Source organism: Myotis lucifugus, unplaced genomic scaffold, assembly GCF_000147115.1.
Source record: "Myotis lucifugus unplaced genomic scaffold, Myoluc2.0 scaffold_17, whole genome shotgun sequence".
Lineage (NCBI taxonomy): Eukaryota > Metazoa > Chordata > Mammalia > Chiroptera > Vespertilionidae > Myotis > Myotis lucifugus.
Window position 1 is genome coordinate 6,861,974 of NW_005871065.1, and position 21,357 is coordinate 6,883,330.

The following is a 21,357-nucleotide window of genomic DNA, read 5'->3' on the forward strand; positions in this document are numbered from 1 at the left end:
TCCCTGTGTACATGGTTTAATTTGTATGTGTCTACGTTTTTCTGGATAAAGAATCCTAATTTTCCCCTGGCTGGTATGGCTCGCTCCCTAGTGGGGAGGCATGCAGGAGGCAGCTGATCAATGATTCTCTCTCATCATTGATGTTTCTCTCTCTCTCTCCCTCTCTGAAATCAATAAAAATATATTTTTAAAAGAAAAGAATCCTAATTTTCATCAGAGAACCAAAGAATCCATATCTATTATGAACTAAATTATGCCTCCCCAAATTAATATGTTGAAGTCTTAATCCCCAACATGACTATATTTGGAGATAGGGCCTTTCAATAGGTAAAGTTAAATGAAGCCAATAAGGGTGGGCCCTAGTCCAATATGATTGGTGTCCTTATGAAAAGAGGAAGAGACAGCTGGGATGTGTATGCACAGAAAAAAGACAATCTCCCAGCCTAGGAGAAACCAAATCTGCCAACACCTTAATCTTGGGCTTCTAGCCTCCAAAATACTGAGAACATAAATTTCTGTTGGTTCAGTCATCCAGCCTGTGGTACTTTGTGATGGCAGCCCAAGGCATCTAATATAATATCCCTGTACAGTTAAGAACCACTAATAAGAAACTACCATTTATTTGAGCACCTAAGTAGGCTGTATTCCTTACATACATCACTTCATTTATTTCTCCCAATATTCTGCTGGATGAAGAGGACTGGTCCCATTCCACAGAACTAGTAAATAAAGTCAAGACCAGCATCTTGGCTGTACATTAGAATCACCTGGAGAATTTGTAAAGTCACTCAGACCTGGCAAACCAAGTTAGTTGGTCCCCAAAGAAGCCAGGCATAAGGTACTTCTAATGATCAGCCAGAATTAAGAACCACCGAATGAAGCAACCACAATCCCCAAACCTTGTGATACTCTGACTGCTGGCTTCCCCAGGTACTGATGGCAACTGCTACTGCATCTGACTGACTGTCAAAAGCTCCCACTCATGATACTCTCAGTGAATCTTGGCTATTTTGTCCAGGCCACCTCCATTCACCCTGTTTCCACAAAAGCCCAATATCAGCTTGAGGATAATCCCTCCCCTGTTCCCAGTCCTAATTGCTCAGGTGGGATCTCATCCCAAATCCAGGGCTTAAGTGTGTGAGCTGGCCTTAAGCCAATCAGCACATTCCATTACCCTTGATCACATGACCAATGCTGTCCAATCAGAGGACCTTCTTCACTCTGAGAATTACTGAAAACAAGATTTGTTCTATCTCCTGCCAGTGGGTTACACAGAAAGATATGAAGTAGTAAATGCTATAGCAGTCACCACAGACAAATGCCTCTGTTTGAATAAGGCTAATGCAGCAGAAGAAGAACCAACAGAAAGAAATGGAGTCCAGGTGACAATTAGGAACCTGAATCACACCTTCCCAAGAGCTAGATCAACACCTTCGTTTCTCAGTTAGGTGAGTTAGCATGTAATCTCTTTGTACTAAAGTCCACTTGAGAGGGATTGGGTTTTCTGAGACTTGCAATTCATACAGCGTATGTCATGTCAAACAAAAGCCTGTCTTTAATGACCAGGAGGGTTTTCTGGTGTGTCAAGTGCAGTGGTTTTCAAACCATGTGTGTTAGGTAAGGAATGTGGGTCTTATCCTGAGTTCAACACTTGCCCCTGAAGGGTTTTAAGCAATGAAACTAGTGTTTCAACATTTTTTTAAAAATTATACTGTTTCACCCAGCTGGTGTGGCTCAGTTGGTTGAGCATCATCCCATGCACCAAGAGCCTGCCAGTTCAATTCCTAGTCAGGGCATATACCCAGATTGTGGGCTCCATCCCCAGTAAGGGGGTGTGTGGGAGGGAGCTGATCAATGTTACCCTCTCAAGGATGTTTCTCTCTCTACCTCTCTCTCTAAAAAGAAAAAAAAGCAAATAAAAGCATATTTTAAAAAAATTACACTGCCCTAACCGGTTTGGCTCAGTGGATAGAGCATCGGCCTGCAGACTCAAGGGTCCCAGGTTCGATTTTGGTCAAGGGCATGTACCTTGGTTGCGGGCACATCCCCCGTAGGAGGTGTGCAGGAGGCAGCTGATCGATGTTTCTCTCTCATCGATGTTTCTAACTCTCTATTCCTCTCCCTTCCTCTCTGTAAAAAATCAATAAAATATATTTAAATAAATAAATAAATAAATAAAATTACACTGTTTCCATACAGAGTACATTTGCAAGGCTCAAAACTGGAGTCAGAAAAACTAAGTTTAGAGGCTCTTGGTTTGTGCAAGGGAGAAGAGATGAAGGCCTAAGTTAGAACAAAAGTAGTGAGAATGAGAAGAGATGAGTTTCCAAAGATTTTGGATCAGAGTTTGACCATCTTTTTCTATAAAGGGCTGGATGATAAATATTTAAACTTTGAAAACTATACGATATCAAAACTACCCAACTCTTCCACTGTAGCACAAAATCGAGAATAAACTAATGAACATAACTGTGTTCCAATAAAACTTTAAGAAAAGAGGTGGCTGGTTGCCAATTCCTAATCTAGACAGTCAAGTAGATCAAACTTGGTCACTGACTAGAAAGGAAATAAAGAGTCAAGGTCACTGCTAGGCTTCTGAATCTTTTTGTTCACAAGTGTTTGGTCCCAAAATCAACAATTCATTGAGTCAACTGAATGTCAGAGGAGGATAAGAATTCATTACAATTACATAGTTCAACAGCATAATTTCATTGGTCATGATATTGAAGGCAGGAGACTCTGAGGTGGTGACTAGTTAGCAGCACAAACAAAACTTAAGTTTCTCCCTCTGGGGTCATGGCACCCCTTTCTTCAATACCTCTAGATCAGTGGTTCTCACTCTGGCCCTTTAAATACAGTTCCTCATGTTGTGACCCAACCATAAAATTATTTTCGTTGCTACTTCATAACTGTAATGTTGCTACTGTTATGAATCGTAATGTAAATATCTGATATGCAGGGTGGTCTTAGGCCACCCCTGTGAAAGGGTCGTTCGACCGCCAAAGGGGTCGCGACCCACAGGTTGAGAAACGCTGCTCTAGATAAAAAGATTTTTCCTCTGTCTGCCTTGAGACCACCACATTACATGTAATATTAATTATTGAGTATTTAATAAATATCACTAGACATCTATCACGTGTCCTAGGACCACTGAGAGACTGTCTCCCGTTGAAGGGACCTTAAAGTCTTATCAGTGTTATACACATTTCCCCAAGCCATTTTTGTGCTCTGATTTTTTTTTTTTAGATCTGATATTTTTTAAGTGGCCGTGAAACATACATCATTATTTCTTTGCTCTAAGGATTATTCACTTTCTAATCTGAATAATGTTTTATGTGAAAAGCACACAGAGAATTTATTCAAGCCAAGAACTAAATCTAAATCACGGCTTACTCAGTCTCATGAAAAGAATAAATCACAGACATGCATTATCAGAACGTAAGCACAGTCAACGTCAATTGAAGACAAAAAATAAATAAATAAATCTCACTAACAGGCAAGCAAAATGCCTTTTGACTGTTATGCAAAACCAAAAGCCATACAAAGAGAAAAAGGCTAGAAGAAAATATGCCAAGCACTAACAGTGGCTTTCGAAGGTAAATCCATGGACATTTTTTTCTTTTCTACTTTCCAGAGGACATATATACCAAGCATGTTATTATTACTATGTTTTAAGGTTAATTTAAAAGGAAAATGTTACTATATTGCATTTTTAAAATGTATCTTGCTTTAGGATGTCAACGGAGTGCACTATGTAAATATTATCAGAAAATTATGTAAAAAAATTTAAAGATCTTTACATTTACAATGAAGTATGCTTTCAGGTATAAATAGCTGATATAGCTTTGTGGCTGGATAAATTATTTTTTCCTTCATGCCCAGTGAATGACTTTTCTTCAAGTATTTCCAGACACCATACCCTCCTCAATATTATCTTATTTTCCAGTACTGCACCCCTTTTTTCTCATTTCCTGATAAATAAACCCACCATGGTTGGCTAAATGAGTATCGTAAGTTCAAGTTTTTCTGGACAATTAATTATCTTAAAAAAAAATGGTTGCCTTATGCTCATTAGGAGAGAATTCCCTGTGCTGTGGACTTGCTCTCTTCCTGTTTCTTTCAGGAAATCTTGACCCCACTGACCTCTCCCTGAAATAGGGAGCCCAGATGTCGAAATAGAGGACAAAGGCAATACCACAGAGCAGTGGCTGTGCCAACAGCTGAGTCCTTTTGGTTTCACAGTTGGCATTTCCAAAAAGGCCAGCTCAGCATTATCCAGCTCTGACCCCATTCCCACTCCAATAATGGGTAGACACAGAGGGGAAGTGAGGAGAAAAGCTAGTTGGGATGGAAAGAGGGCAGCTTGCATGACCCTTGGGGACATGTCTCCATTCTAAGTTAGAAAAGACACCGCCAGCAGAAAGGAGCAGGTGGGAAAGTCTCCAGGAAGCAGTTAGCAGAACGTATGCTTACATCGAAATCCAAAAATGCCTCATCTGAACACACAAGTACGCGCAAGTCCCTAAAAGGACCAGTTCTGTACCTCAGCCAGCCCTCTCACACTTGCCCTTTTCCGGCCAACTTATGGTCAGTGCCACCTCAATAATAACTTCCAATCTCAAATATAAAGAAATATATCCTTGCCCCAAGAAGTTCCATAAATAGGAAACCTCTCTTCCTGTGTTGAATCTATTCTGGTTTGCATGGCTGCCTTTGTCAAATCAGAGCACGTACACTCGGCACTACAATGGGAGTTAGGGAACTTGGGCTTTTTATCCGCCCTCTTACATATTGTTCAGAAAGCCTGACGCACTAAGCAAAATATGAATTCATTCAACAATTATTTCCCAAGCACCTACTATGCACCAGCTGTTCTTCTGGGCACTCAAATACATTTGGGGGGGGGAGAGGGGGGTGATTAAAACTGTAGTGAAGGGAAATTTCTGGTTAAAAGAATCATCTTCAGAAATGAGAATTTCTAGAATATCTACACTGAGATAGCTAACTTTCTTAGAAATAATACAATAAAATATACCCAGACCTAGAACCTTATCTGAAGTTAATAAAATGAGTGGATAAGGGAACATACTATGGAATCAGACATTGGAGTTTAAATATTGGGTCTTCTCTCAGTAATTAACCAACCCAATAAAAAAAGACCTAAACATTCTGCCGGGAGAATGTCCTAAAAATACCCAGTTAGTTCATCTTACAGTGAAAACCATGATTAACTGGTCCCCTTCAAACATAGACAGCTTTCCATTTTTTTTTTAAATAGGCTACTCAAATATGAGCAGAGAGCCTATTATACACAAACATTTAAGATTATATAACATAAAAGGAAACCAAAATAAACAAATTGGGGGGGGAAAGGAAGAGAGAAATATGGAGAGCAAAGTAAACTTTATTTAAAAAATAAAAAAGTTAGCATTAATAACCTCAATGAAGTTAAGATTACATCCACAACATAAGATCAGGTGCTATAAAAACTTCAGAAAGAAAAAAAAATCTCTTTAAAAATAATAGGAATTATAAAGTGCCATAGAAGCTTGAAAGACAAAATTAATCTACCAGAAAACATAACAAAAAGAACCAGCATGAGACATAAGGAAACATACACTTCAAAAGTAAGAGCCAGTCTGGGAAATTTATCATTTCAAAAATAGCAGTTATTGAAATAAAGAACAGAGCAAATTGGATAAAATCAAATAAATAATTCAATAAAAATTCCCAGAAATGAATGTACATATTGAAAGACCACTTTTATTTGGAAAGACCACTAAATACACAATACAATGGATGAAAATAGACTCACACCAAGCATAGTCTCATTACAGTTCTCAACACTAGGGATAGGAAGAAGATTAAATTTTTTTAACGTATATTTCATACAAAAGATAAAGAATCAGAAGGGCTTCAGATTTCTCAAAAATAAGACTGGAAAATTGAACATAGTAGTGAAAGAAGTTTTTAGGGGTGAAATAGGCAGGTTTAGGAAATATTAGGAATTAAGGGGCCCAAGGAAAAAGCACAGGGCTACAGAGCTGCAAAGGGTACATTTCCATAGAATAAGGGAGCTGGGAGCTACAGAAGGTACATTTCCATAGAATAAGGGAGCTGGGAGCTACAGAAGGTACATTTCCATAGAATAAGGAAGCTGGGAATAGCAGAGGTACATTTCCATAGAATAAGGGAGCTGGGAGCTACAGAAGGTACAATTCCATAGAATAAGGGAGCTGGGAATAGCAGAGGTACATTTCCATAGAATAAGGGAGTTGGAAGTAGCAGAAGGTATATTTCCATAGAATAAGGGAGCTGGGAGCTGCAGAAGGTATACATTTACAGAATAAAGGGAAGGAAGCCCCTCATTTAGAGAGAGAAGAGGAATGCCCAAAGGGAATAGGAAAACAATAAGGGAGAAGGAGGGGGGAACCTTCAGAGGTCTGAGCTCTGAAGTTGCTTTAGTGACCTATCAAGAGGGGATAGCGACCAATCAGAAGGGATATCAAGGCACAAAAAACTGCAGCCTTTATAAACTGGAGAAAAGTGACTTAGTGGGACTCTTCCCCCTTCCCACGTGGGAGTCTGTGCTTGTTTCTCAATAAATTTCCACCTTTTCCTATACCACCTTTCGTCCATGGTTTCATTCTTCGACTCCACCGGACAAGAATCCAGGAACCATCCTGCCCAGAGGAACACCATGTTCCAGTTCAATTTTCCCGTTTCAGTAGAGACTTCAAAACTGTGACAAGATAATTTCCAACATTTGAAAATCTACTAAAATCATTAAGTACAAGGATAGAAGATATACTTTTTCAGATATAGTTATGCATGTGCCTTTTCTCTGCATATAACTGGAAGATGAGCTCCATCAAAATCAAGGTTAAAAGAAAGTGAGAGGAATACTCAGGATCCTGAAAAGGGATCTCACACCAAGAAAGACACCCAAAAACAGTTGAAAGAAAACCTAAACACAACAGCCCTAAAGCAAGTCTAGAGAACAACTAGACCTATTTGAAAAAAGTCAAAATTCTTTTGGGAAAATTTCTTCAATTGAAAGAAAATCATAGAATACCTAATGTTTGAATTTCTGGGAGAGATTTAACTGAGAAGTCTTGGGTTAAAATTAGTGATAAGCTTATTGGACACTAAGCAAAGAACAGTAAAATATTATTAAGCAGCGTTTTAAAGATGCCTAATTTTAAAAGTATGCTCATGCATAACTTTAATAAAAATAAAATATAAATTTTAAGTGTATAAGGTGCTTATCATACTTCCTGGCAAACAGTGATGATTTTAACCATACTGTACATACATACACAGGCTTCACTCCTAACTTGTTTTGTTGAGTGGCCTCAGAAAAGTTACCCAAAACCACTGGTGACCTGAAGATAGTATCTCTTTCAGCCTTAATTTTTTTCATGGAGGAAATGGACATAATATTAATGTTAGGTTAATAACCGTTTCACCATAATATTAATAACCGTTTCACCAGATTATCGTGAACAGATAGAATATTCGAAATAAACAATTATTAGTATGGCCTGAACCCCAACCCATCAGAACACTCATTGCTATCAACAAACAGTACAGCGTATGCTAATATTAGTTCAATGCCTAATAAATGTTAGCTATTGTTACTATTTTCTTATTTGTGTTGTCATTTTTTCTTCCTATGGTAAATAATAAAGGATTTTCATACCCAGAAAAATATGTTTTTAAATATTACTTTAATATAGCTACTTGGAAGATAGAGTGATGGAGGATCAAGAAAATATGGGGAGAAGAAAAAAAAGGAAACTTAATCTCTTGTTACTTGAGCCAAGGATTAGGCACCACCAGAAATCTACATAGCCACAGGCCCACTCTGGCCGCTTTCATCCAATATCTAAGAAAAATTCTTGATCCCATTTAGGACATTCCATTTGCAAACCCCTTTAAGAAGGCACTGTGCCATTCTTCCCAATCATAGCAGCAATGACAGATGCTGTAATAAAAAGACTCAAGTTCTCAAACTAAGCTCGGCCACTAATGAGTTACGTGACCTCGGGCAGAGGAGCCTTCACATCCTTATTTATGAAATGGGGACAAGGGCACCTGTTCCAGCTGGATCAGCCATGGCTCCAATGAGAAGCTGTACTTTGGAAAGCACAGTGCTGTGGAAAGCCAGGGCGGTATGATTTCAACGATGATGGCCTTGGGGTGAGCCCCAGCAAACATGCCGGTGCCAAAGCTACCAGCTACTGAGTTTCAATTAAGAAACCCTGGCCAAGCAAAGCAGGTCAGAGGGAGGCAGGAGCTTCCTGGGGTGGTAGGGAGGCACTTAGCAAGCAACAGACCGTGTATTAGCCAAGGAAGATCACTATCCCTCACTATGAGGCTCGGGACAATGCCTCAGCATCCTGGAAACCTAATTCTTAAGGCCTTCAAAAGCAGGATGGGGGCAGGAGATAGGAGAAGAGAGTGGGAAGCATGCTCTTGCCTTGGCAAAATGGTTAAGTTGCCCAAGTTTATTTTCAGCATCTGTTTCACCTTTCCTTTCTGACATCAGCCCTATTTGCTGTTGGTTTCCTGAAACCCCGAACCCAGGCTGTAGGGTCAGATTTCCCTCGTGGTACCAGCTGGTTGGCCTATGCACCCAACCCCTGCTCCACAGGCAAGCACCCACCAAGGCCTAACCTCTCTAGAAAATGACTGATGTTCCGAAAATTATACCCTCCCCCAACATTTAATAATTGGAGGTCCTCCTCTTTCATCCCTGTCTCACCTTAACTCAGTTATTACAACATAAATGAATACACAAGAAATTGTCAAGGACCCACATGTTCTTATAGGTCATCCTTAATAATTGAGATATAATTGATATAATAGTATAATAGTAGGTCATCTTTTAATAGTCTAATTTTTAAAGAAAATTCTGAAGTTGATGTCTTAATCCAGTATTCCCCAAAGTGTCCTAACTAGGAAATTGGATGGGTGCCTTTTATTTATATCCAATTCCAGCTCTGCCTCTTACTAGCTGAGTGACCACAGCCAAGTTACTAACCTCACTGTGCCCCCTTTTGTTATCTATAAGGGATGCTAATGGGCCTACCTGGTAGGATTGATGTGAAGAAGAATGAGCTAATAGATAAGCAGTAAGAACAGCACCTAGCACATAGTCCAGGCATTACTATTTTTAGTTATGTGTTTATGTTACAGTTAACAACACTTCTTATCTGCACCACTCATCCCTTCCAAAAAGAACAGCACTTTCTCCAAGAGGTAATATGTCTTGATGGTCCTGTTCTAACAGTCACCCCTCCTATCCTTTGTCTTTAAAATCTCCCTCTCTACCAGGTCAACTCACACAGTCTATAAACACTCTCATATATTTCCTATATGAGCTTCTTTGAACTTGTTTCCCATCTAGGCAAGGCCCTTTGTCTTCCTTCTTCCAATTTCTCGTCATGTATAAAACTCTTTTGACCTTGATCTCTCTCTTCCTCCAACTATTTCTCCCTTCTTTCCACTTCTATCTAGTTCCTTCTTTCCATTTCTATACATTTACTTCAGGAGTAGTGTCCTGGTTACCCATTTAGTCTTTGAACTACTCTAATATGGATTTGCTTCCCCATCTCATCAGAATGCCTTTACTACTTGCCAGACCCATGGGCATTTCCCAGCACACGCCTTGCTGGCTGGCTGTGCATCCTGCGATGCGGACACAGTCCATTCTGACATAGTTCCCCTATGACCCATGGTAGAGAGCTTGGACATGATTTTATTGGCAGTAGAGAGCTGCTGCAGAGTTGGGAGCAATTCTGTGTCTGCCATACCCTAGAATTTAAACAACCCCAAATCCTATATTTTACCCCATGAAGTGTTTCTCACATCTGCTTCTCCCTGTTCTTTTTCTTTCCTGTATTATCTCAGCGGGAAGGCCATTTCTGGGGGCCTGGCAACTCCCCTGATGAAACCCCTACACAGCTACCCTGCCGGAGTCCATACCTTTTTACTGGGTTACATTTACAACCGGAGCCTGGAATCTGACTCAATGGTAAGCCTCCTGAGGGGAGGGTTCATAGCCTTAGATTCTTTTACATCTCTCCATGCTGTTCACAGCTATTATCTTATAGCAGGTGCACAATGAAAACTTATTACCATATAAATAGAAATGCACACTCATTTGTGCTGGGCAAACAATGAACATAGAAGACAGCATGACACAACAGCAGCAAGAACAAAAACCCAAAGACCTGGGACTCCTGACAAAGAGAGAAGCAAAACTGTAGAGAGCCAATATTGAGATCTATGCCTTATGAGAGATTTGATCCAAAAACCTAAAAGAACTTTCCCTACTGAAGAACAATGTTTTATCATAATTTTTTTTCTTAAATTACCAAAGTTTCCTCAAGACATAGTAAACCAGAACCAAACGACCGAACTGGAACAAAACCAATACCAGAAAGCGACACATAACAGTGAAAAGGCAAGGGCTCTGGAATATGGCCGAGTTGGCAACAAAGCCCAGCTGTACCACAAATTAGCTGTGTGGCCTTGGGGAAATGTCTTACCTTCTCTGGACCTAAAGTCTTTCAATGATTGAGGAGAGGGGGGGACCACTTATCTACTGCCTTATGAAAACACATGTTTACAGACTGGACATCAAGAGGCTGGCTGAGCATAGGCACAAAATAACATGAGTTCTCTTGTCTATTCAACCAACAGTTGAGTGCTTTCTGTGTTTCAGAGAGGGTTACAGGCACTGGGGATGTTTCGGACAATAAAAAAGTCAAATGCATGTTCCCATGGAATTCATCTGATTCATCCTTAGCCTCCATCAGAATAGAATGAAAGCCTAGGCCTTTCCCTCATAAAGAATACACATAATGCCCATATACAAGTCGTGCATACAGTTGTAAAGGGGTCAAGGATCTCACGAAATCTTCAGGTTCTTTTTGTGATCTTAGATTAAACCCCTATTTCAGGGATTCACTGAGATTTTATTAAGAATGACTAAGGTCATAGATAAGGTCATAGATAAGAGAGGTACAGGCAAACCTCGGTTTATTGTCACAGATACTTTGTTTTTTATAGGTATATATATATATATATATTAAAGGTTTGTGGCAACCCTGAACAGAAAAAAAGAGTGACTAATTGCACATGTTTCTGATTTACAAGAAAACAAAACAACCAAGGGGAGGGAGTAGGGATGCAGATGTTATCTAGGGCCCAGATCCGTCTCCACACCTGTTCTTCCTAAGCTGACCCACCCTATTGCAGGACAGTCCTTTGCATTTGGAAGCAATAGCAGATTCTGCTGTCAGGCCCTATACCCGATTTGAGGCTAACAATGGGTCTTGCCTGTGAACCGAGCACTTCTCCCACTGTTTACGAGGACAGCTAATGAAACACCAAATTCCAAGTCAGAACCGCACAGGACAGCAAACAAACTTGGCCCCTGCCATCCTCCAAATTTAAATCACACTAGAGATGGAATCAACTAACCTTTCAGGCTTTGCTAAAGGAAGTCCATAAATCCCCTGGGCAGGCAAAAGCAATTCTTTTCAAGGGCAGGTCAAGGTCCGCGCCACTCCCCTCTCTAACTCACCATTAGTGGCCTCTCAGACATGGTCTCTCTCTTCCTGCCTTCATGTTCTTGCCTAATTTTCTGCCAAGGTAAGCCCTTCCCCCATCTGGGCTACTTTCCTTACCTGTTTTTCAACCCCCTCCCCCCTCACCCCCCCCGCCACATACACACACACACACACAAATTAATATCCAGAACTTGATGACAAATTCTGGTGTGTGTTTTTTTATTAGAGAAGGGAATGTAACAGCTTTCTTCTGAGGCAAAACAAGTGGTATTTCAGGCTTATATCCCAGCGTGAAGGCCTGACACCAGTGTGTGTGTGTGTTATAGCTACACTGCCCATCTATAATGCAGCTCAAGGGAACCCACTTCTGCAAAGGAGTTTCCTTCTCATCCCACCCAACTGCCTGCACAGTCCCCATTAATGTAATTCTCTCATTTTTGTGAGGTCAGATGATTAATACAGAGAAAAAAAAATCCACAACGAGGGAAATACAAGTGAGACACAGTAACTCTAGAAGGCTGGCCGGCCATTTCTTAAAAAGTTAAAAACACAGTATATGACTCAAGAATCCCACCCTAGCTATTTATACAAGATAAATAAATCTTTATGCAACTACTTATAGTGGTTTATTCACAATTACCAAGAACTGGAAACAATTCAAATGTACTTCGTGAATGGATAAACTGTGGTACATCCATTCAATGAAATAAAACAGAGTAATTAAGAGGACTCAGCTACTGATACCTGCAAGGATGTGGATGAATCTTACATGCATTACACTAAAGTGAAAGAAGCCAGACTCAAATGGCAACATAATATATGATATCATTTATGTGACGTTCTGGAAAAGGCAAAAGTATAGGGTCAGAATTCAAAGCAGTGATTGTCAGGGAGTGAGGGTATAGTTAAGTGGCACAAGGAAACGTTTTGGGGTGTAGGAATTTAATTTGATTGTATGGTGGTTAGGAGACTGCATACATTGTATATGTTTGTCAAAATGCAACCACAAATGGTACATTTTATAGTATGTAAATTATACCAAATTAAAAAAAATGTTAAATACTAATACAGAACAGAGACAGGATATTTGAAATAGGAATTCAAGTTTCAAAATTAATAGTAAAATACGTTGAATAATATTTTATCTTGAGAAGAGAAACTGAATTTACATTATCTCCTATTTGACCAAATTTAGTTAATTGTATGTTCATTCCTAACAAAAATCCATTTTTTTAGCCCTGCTGTTGTGGCTCAGTGGTTGGGCATCCACCCATGAACCAGGTTATGTTCGATTCCTGGTCAGGGCACATCCCTGGATTGGGGGCTTGATCCCCAGTAAGGGGGGAAGGGAGAGGAGACAACTGATCAATGATTCTCTTTCATCATTGATGTTTCTACCTTGCTCTCCCTCTCCCTTCCTCTCTCTGAAATCAATAAAAACATATAAAAATCAATTCTTAAAAAGTATATAACTTCTGCAATAATATTTATGTCAACAGAACAAGACACTTGCCATTTCACACTTGACTTTCCATAGCCCATTTGAAAAGATCATTTCCCCTCCAAAAAATATTTCAGGGTATCACTTTTAACCAAAGACTTCTTTTAACTCTTAGTTGGTTTTAACATTTTTTTTTGTTGGTGCCTATCAAGTCAGCATCTGATGTCAATTTTCTCTTCTTTAATGGTTTTCTGGTTTAACTCAGCCAGATATTGAGTCACAGCTGTATGATTCCACCTGTTTTCCAATGTCACTTCCATAGAGTCCATGAAATTTTTTCTCTTTTGAAAGACCTAACCTTTCTCTGTGCAATCAATATACATACATACTGTACTGTATGGTTGGGTGATTATCAGACTATCAAAGAGAGCCCGGCCTACAAAATTGTGGGTGTTATAGGGCAGGTAAATTTTTGGAGCGTAAAAATTATTTAAATGATGAGTCCTCATGTATATACTCGTTATAAATACGTTTACTTCCCTCTATTACCTCATAACTGCAGGAATGAGATAATTTATAAATCAAGTAACACATTTAAACGTAAGGATGCCTTATAGTTTAACAAGTACATTTTGTTGGTTTTATCCCAACTCTGAGAGCCTACATTCCTTCATTGAGTATCTTCTATTATTATACCAGACGCTACATCACCAGGGGGCCATAAAAATGACTTAGATACTTTCTTAAGTGTGGCAGGAAGACAAGGAGAGACAGATAGCAGCATCACCATCATCTTGTCTAACATTTACTGAGTGTTTATTGAGCCACTACCAGAAGGGGTCCTAAGAGCTTTATTGACACTAATATAAACCTCTCAACATGCCTATGAATATTATTAACATTCCAATTTGATAGATGAGCAAAGGCATCTCCCAGCTGTTGAGTGAATGGCCTAGGCCCACCCAGCAGGTGCTTAGCAGAGATGGGGTTCACACTCAGGCTGACTGCAGAGCCTGTACATTTAAAGACAGCACTGTGAGTGGTATGCACCCCCAACAGTGCAACGTGAGCTGTCCTGAGCCCATTCTGGGCCCCAGCTCTTCAAGTCAGCCGCAGCTCTGAGGCTCATACCCCATGGCCAGTCCACTAACAGCTGTCAAATCACTGAAGACGTGGGATTTTCTGGGCAGAACATCACCAAACACCTTCCACAGCAGCAAGGGCAGCTGGGGAGCAAAGGAACTGAGCATGCCAGCTGGCTCCTCCCAGCCCCAGTGCCCTTGGAAAAGGGCTGCTGGAGGCAGTGAGGCGGGCCTTCCCTGTTACCCGACAGCTGCCGCCCCTCGGTGCTCTTCATCGGGGAATGGAGCTGTACAGGCAGCTACTTGCACCCACACTTTAGTAAAATCAGACTAAATATAGCCAAGTGTGCTCTCCTGAGCCAGCTCAGAGCTGGTAGAGCTGCTGCATTCCTCTTCAGAAAACTGGGGAGGAATCGGCCTGATTTACAGGAGAGAAGCTTTCTGGCTTGCTCCCCTGCTTTCCAGAGGACTATAGGCAAGATCTAACTAGGCCTGGGAGTGCTGACGATTTGGCCCAGCAGAGGATCGAGCCTGTGGGAAAAGGAATGTACCAGACACGACTTAGGAGCATCCTCATTCACTCTCCTACCCATAAAGGGCTAAGCCACCATAACACCAGGACTTGGGGGGAAATCCATTAGGTAGAACATATTCTACATATATCACTCTGTTATGCCCTTTCCCATTTCCCCATCAATCTCCTACTGAAAGCTCACTCAAACGCTACTGCCTTGGTTAGGCTTCCCCATCCAGCCCAGAACTCAAAGCTCCATTTGTTCTCAGACCTCCCACGTTATGCCACTTGGACTTTTATTTAGCACTTATATCATCCAGCCTAATCTGCTTCTCTGTCTCCTTCACCAAAGGGGGTGGGGGTGGGGCCGAGTGGGCTAAGCCCCTTATTTATTAGATCTGGCCTCAGTCTACTAGAGTTTCTTGCACACAGGCAGCACTCTTACTGCTTATCAACAGAAAACGCAAAACCTGCCTAAAGGTCAGTGGAAGAGTTTGCAATCCACCCTCACCCCTCTCTCCTGGTTCATTAAATGCACATCTGACACTCCCCAGAGTTCAAGTACCAGCTTCAGATCCCTGCGGCCCCTCCTGTAACAGGTCCCCCACCGCACCCACTGTGACTCAGCATTCCAGACCACAGTGACACCCGCAAAGGTTCCACACAATCTCCCACTATTAGCACCAGCCCTTGTTCCTTCTGGTGTATGAGTAAGGCAAGAAGGATGAGAAAGGAAGGGTGGGCTGAAAGGAATTAGTAAGGGCTGGGCTGGGCTGGGCTGAGCAATGCAACAGTGGGGTTAGCCTGAAGCCCTGTCTGAACTGGCTGTGAGGTCCCCAGCCAGGAAGACAGGGGAGTGGCAGGAACCACCACCACAGCAAGTCGGAGGCCCCACTGCTCAGTCACTAGGCAGGAATTGTCAGCGATGGGCTTCTATCCACCACTCTCATGCCCTAAAGCAGGGGTCCTCAAACTTTTTAAACAGGGGGCCAGTTCACTGTCCCTCAGACCGTTGGAGGGCCAGACTATAGTTTGAAAAAAAACTATGAACAAATTCCTATGCACACTGCACATATCTTATTTTGAAGTAAAAAAAACAAAACGGGAACAAATACAATATTTGTATTTGCATGTGGCCCGCGGGCCGTAGTTTGAGGACCCCTGCCCTAAAAAGTGGTTCATAGACGCTGCTGGTGAGGGAGGGTCAGATCTTAGGGGCTAGGGAACAAAATAAAAATTAGAAAGAGGGTAAAAAAGACCTTGGTGTAAGTGAAATGGGGTAGCAGTCAGTTGAATAGTAACACCATAAATACCTGCTAGGGAAACTTGTCCACAGTCCCACTGCTTTTACAACATCTACTCTGTAGATGAACACAGTTGGGAATTTACCGTAGGGGTGAAAGGGGGCTCTATGGAAATCAGAAGCACCCATAATCCTACCCATTCATTCATTCATTCATTCATTCAACAAACTTCATGCAGGGTCTACCAGGCCTAAGACACAGTGCCGCCCTCAGAAACCACCACCCAGTAGAAGAGGTGCCAACAAATAATTCCCAGCAAGGAAATGTAGTTAGAAAGACACAGGGGTGCTGGCACCGAGGCAGCCATCTTCCTCCTTCCTTCCTGTGTCCTACAAGGGGAGAGCCATGAGAATGATACTTCTGGTCTCTCTCCACACCCTCATGGGCTTTGCTCAAAAGAGGAGAAGACAACGAAGCACAGGTGGCTGGGGCCTCCCTCCTTCCCTTGAGGTCCCCCTGCCTGCTGTGGGAGCCCCATTCTCTCTGCTGTCCAGCTGTCAGTATCACAGCCAGGCACTTCTGTGAGGGCAGTTTCACTCTTGAGGTACAATATTAGTACCACTTTATCATTCAACCCAAAGCCAGAAAAAATGACCCATGTGGCCTTGCAATAAACATGACATTTTTATCTCCTATTGTCACTCTCTGCGACTCAGTTCTGAATTCAAGCAGGGTCCAGAACCATCATTTCCAACTGCTGCAAGTATCTCTCTCGTCTGCTCTTATTCCCAGCTGCTGTCATTACATATCTTAACAATATTTGATAATGGGCAGTTTTTTCACTCTTTTACAGGAGAAAAACTGTAGAACCTGAGCACTGAATGACTCATCAAGAGACCGTTTGATATGTCAATTTGTTCACTTTAAGATGGAAAATTCTGATTCCCTAACACAGATGTCATTTAGAGCACATAGCCTTCTGATTGCAATCTTTGCATAGTGGGGGGAGGCGGGGCGGAGGATGCTGAATATTAGAAATTATCTTACTGGCAGTAAGAGGGGCTATCCTATTAGATCTGGAATAGAAACACTATGTACAGGTTCATCTGCTTCACTTTACTTGAAGCTCTGTGGATGAAGCAAGGAGATAAATTGGGGACAGGGGCCTGGAAAACCCTTCTCTTACTTAGGAGCGTTTATACTTCATTCATGAAACAACCACTGCGGCCTCTAAGTGCTAGGCACCAATCTTGGAGTAATGAGATGAATACAACACAGTCCCTAATGAATCCACTCTTTTTCTCCCTATATAATACTGCAACCCACTTCTGTTAATCAACAATGCCTCAATGGACGCACCGTCTATCCATGGACAGTGAATCGCCTTGTTACTTTTGCATGCTACCTTCTTTCTAGTGGTCCTAGTTCTCCAGCTATTTGGGGTAAATTACAATACAATGTTGTTGTTTTTTAAGAGACATTGGATGCCAAGATAATCCCAATCTGAATGCAGACCAGCACATGTCCTATGGCTAGAAAGCACAACTCCAAGGTGCCCAGATGCCCATAGGTGCAACAAGGCATTGATTGGTCAGGGTAGGGAACAGAGAAGTAGGCTGTTGTCAATAAATTCAAAGAAGAAAACACAAATCAGGGTATCCATCAAACAACAAACAAAGGGCAACTCTTTCTCCTCTTAAACTCAAGCTTCAACAAAATGAATGAGTTCCCTACTTGCTATTAACACTTTTACAAGTTCAAGCTTACTTTACAAAACAGGTTACATACCCCAAGAACCTTCTAATTTGTTAGTAATTAGAAAGACTGGTGTGAATAAGTGAGAATTTAGGATTAAAAAACATATGCCAAATAGGTTTCTGTTGTTTTAAACGAAGAATGGGAGGGAGTTCAGATAACATTTGTTGAGAATCGATATTGCAGGCACCCTCGTACAAGCCTTTTCCTCACAAGTTTTCTGGAAAGTACATAGTAATGTACCTATTATTTTTTCCAGATGCAAAAATTAAAGTTCAGGTGTTAATTAACATACATTATATTTCCGATTCCAGTTCCTCTGGAAAAATTTCTTATTCTCTGAGTCAGTGTTTCTCAATGAGCTTGTGGACACTGGTCATTAGTTGGTCTTGGGCTGGGAACTTTGTATGTGATGACCCTGCCTTGAGGGAGTGTTAACATCCCTGGCTCAAGAACACAAAATGCCAACAGCAAACCCCAGCAGCAGTCCCTACATATCCACACACCCCTGAGGAGGGCAATGCCCCCTCAGATGAGAACCACTAGTCTAAAAGGTTGAGTATCAAGACACAAGACCAAAGAGAGGGGCACATCCTTTAAAAGTGCCCCCTACCTTCAAACTCTGGAATCCAAAGCAAGTCCCATGCTCCATGGAGTCATTTACAAAAGCTCTGTGCATTTATTCCCATGCATTCCAAGAGCATTTGAGTACCTATTATGGGTCAGGTACTGTGCTAGAAATATAAAGTCAAAGAGAGCATGGTTCCAATCCCCAAGAGGTTACAGTCTCATAGTCTAGTGAGAGAGAGATTAAGTATGGTAAGAGTTAGGACAGAAGTAAGCACAGGTGTTGGGTAGGGATGCTTAGTGCAGAAGGCACCTCCCATAGATAGGACAGAGTGCTGGAAGGCAGACAAAAAGGAGGGCTGGGACAGGTTCCCAGAGGAGCGTCGAAAGACCAAATGAAAGTAGCCAGGAAGGGCCCAGTCTGGGCAGAGAAAACTGCCTTTGCAAAACCAGAGAAGAGAGAAATCATATTTGTAGCCAAAGTTTAAACTACTTCATTCTTCAAGTGGAGACCTCATTGTGATTCAAACTCAGGATCTCCTGTTTACTAGACAGGCAGGTTAACCAAATAAGTCACTAGATTTATCTTCCTTATAAGTTATCCGCAGTCCATGTGTATTTCCTTCCAAGGCCCTTGCTTTTGTGGGTATAATAACCCATCAGACAAGAAATACGACTAATTCTATACTTCTTCCAGTGAGCAGGAAATTGCTTTCAAGCACATTGTGGACTGGCAATCAGTTGGAGTGTCCCTCATTGGGGATACACAAAAGTGGGGAACAGAAGAGGCAATAATGTCATCTGAGGAATGAGGTAGGTAGAGGGGTGTCTATAGGTCAATATACCCTTGACCCCAAGCTCAGGGTGAACTTTACCTTGTTGGTTTTTTGTCTGTTTGGTTGGGGTTTTTTTGTCAGTTTGTTTAATCTGAAGTCATGTCTCACTTATCATCAACTCTATCATGCAAAAAGCCAGATCTTGCCTGGCCAGCATGACTCAGTGGCTGAGTGTTGACCTATGAACCAGGAGGTCATGGTTCAATACCTGGTCAGGGCACATGCCCAGGTTGGGGGCTCGATCCCTAGTGGGGGTCATGCAGGAGGCAGCCGATCAATAATTCTCTCTCATCATTGATGTTTCTAGCTCTCTCTCTCTCTCCCTTCCTCTCTGAAATCAATTAAAAAAATACATTTTAAAAAAAGCCAGATCTTTACCCTATTATTACATTTGCACAGAAAACTTAGAAAAGACTTTGGCTATTGGTTTGTTCTTTTTAAAGGCATATATGTTATATATAATTAAAAACAACAAATATAGAAATAAATATATTAGATATGGATAGATAGATATCCAGAGGTGGCCAGCTGGGGATCTCTGAACCTGAGATAGCCCAAAGGCCGTAGTTTCCTGCATTCATGGGCGCTGAGCCCAGGAGCTGGGTTGTTGCTACTTCAGGTGAAGTAATTATAGAGAGCAAGAGTCAAATGAGCTTCATTTCTCTCACCTGGGTGGGGAGCAGAGCGGGAAGCAAGCAAGCCCTTATGGTTCTTTCTTGCCTCCAGTCTACAAGGAACAGGCTCATTTCCCCTTGGCAGGAAGCCTGATGCAACTAGCAGGCATGCCCTCTTTTTCCTACCTCCCGCCCCAACCCCTTCTCCTCTGACCTGAGCCACACTCAGGAACCACAATTCTGTAGGTGAACTAGGCTCCCTTTAGTCCCATGATTTTTTTCCCCATTTTATCAGTTTGACCTCTAATCTGACATCACAACCATGCCTGGTCTACATATTTTCCCCCAGAAACTGCCCTCCACAAGAAAGCCTGTGTTCCGAGCTAAGAGAATCTGAATGAAAACGGGATCCCTCACAAACCGCCTGTCCCTGCTTTCAACCAGAAAGTTTAAAGGAGGCAGGACTGCTGAGCCCAAACTGCAAAGCCAAAGGCTTCAGAATTATACCAGGAAAGAGGCAGGTGGTCTTTGGGGGTGGAATTCACCCAAATCCAATAGGTTGGTTCTCCTTTTTACCCCTGGCTGATTCCATTTCGTTTCTGTAAACTTTGAAATCCCGGGAGGGTTGTATCAACAGAGACAGGTGTAGGGGCACCTCCACTCCCTTGGCACATCTGCTGCTGCCCCTGCCCGGTGCAGACGACGAGGGGCCCTGGATTCCTCGACCCAATCGCAGTGCATGCTTCTTGATGACGCACCTTGCCGGGGTCCTCGCCAAGGTATGGGGGGCAAGCGAGCATCCCCTGCCCAGTGGCCGCCCCGCTGATCACCCAGCTAGCCGGCCCCAGAGGGAGGGGACCGCGAAAGGGGCACCTTGGGGCTAAGACCTCCTGCCTGTCTCTCAGGCTTTCCCCCCATTTCCGGCACATCGTTTCACATTAGGGACACTTCGTCTGCAAGCGTAAAGTCCTGCGCACCTACGTGTCTTTCCAAAGCAACTGAATAAAGCGCCTACTAGCCTTCCGTGGCTCAGGTGAGCGCCAAGAGGTGAAGGAGGAAAGGGCCGGCTCGCCACCACCCTCTTTCCTCTCCTCCCCACGTTCCCCAAGATTCACCGGGGATGTGTGTATTGGGGTGCGCGGGTTAAGAGGGGGCATAAAATGCCCAAGCGTCCCTTACCTTCCACAGCCATTCTCTCACAGCTTCCCTAACGCATGCATAATTTTCTTGGCCGAGGTACTCCTCCTTCCCCGCGCAACCCCCCTCCGTGCGCTTTCGCCTAAATATTCTGCGCTCATCTGCTCCAGGACCAACCTGCCGCGGTCACGCAGACAGGCTGCCGGCTCCCAGCTCCGCGCAAGGCCGCGTGGGAAGTGTAGTTCCCTCCCTTCGCTCCGACCCGCGAAAACACTCCGAGTCCTTGGCGGGGCGCGCCCTCCCCTCCACACTCGGACTGCAGCTATGGTTTCAGGTGATCCACGCGAAGAAATCCCTCCTGGGGGGTCTCGTAAGCGGACAGGAGGACCCCCTGGAGGTGGTAGGGACTACATTTCCCAAGATGCCCTGAGCTGGATTTCGTTCCGCACTTAGAGTAGAGACCTGATTGAGATCCTCCCTTCAATTAGAAGGGACTAAGCACCTGGCGCGGGTAGAGTGGGAGGCGGAAGGAGGCAGGGTTTGTGGCGTGATCTCCTGAGCTTGCTTTCTGGCCTCCTAGGCCAC

At 42.6% G+C, this 21,357-nt stretch overlaps 1 protein-coding gene across 7 annotated transcripts in view; it reads right to left on the reverse strand.

Moving 5' to 3' along the window:
* Positions 1–20,966, reverse strand: part of SAMD12 (sterile alpha motif domain containing 12) — a 327,972-nt gene extending 307,006 nt beyond the window's left edge. For all 7 annotated transcript variants that reach the window (XM_023750932.1, XM_006085234.3, XM_023750931.1 and 4 more), the window contains exon 1: positions 20,815–20,966. In XM_023750932.1, the coding sequence (XP_023606700.1) occupies positions 20,815–20,827 (13 nt within the window). In that variant the 5' untranslated portion in view covers positions 20,828–20,966. The remainder of the gene's footprint in view (positions 1–20,814) is intronic.
* Between the last annotated feature and the right edge of the window lie 391 nt (positions 20,967–21,357).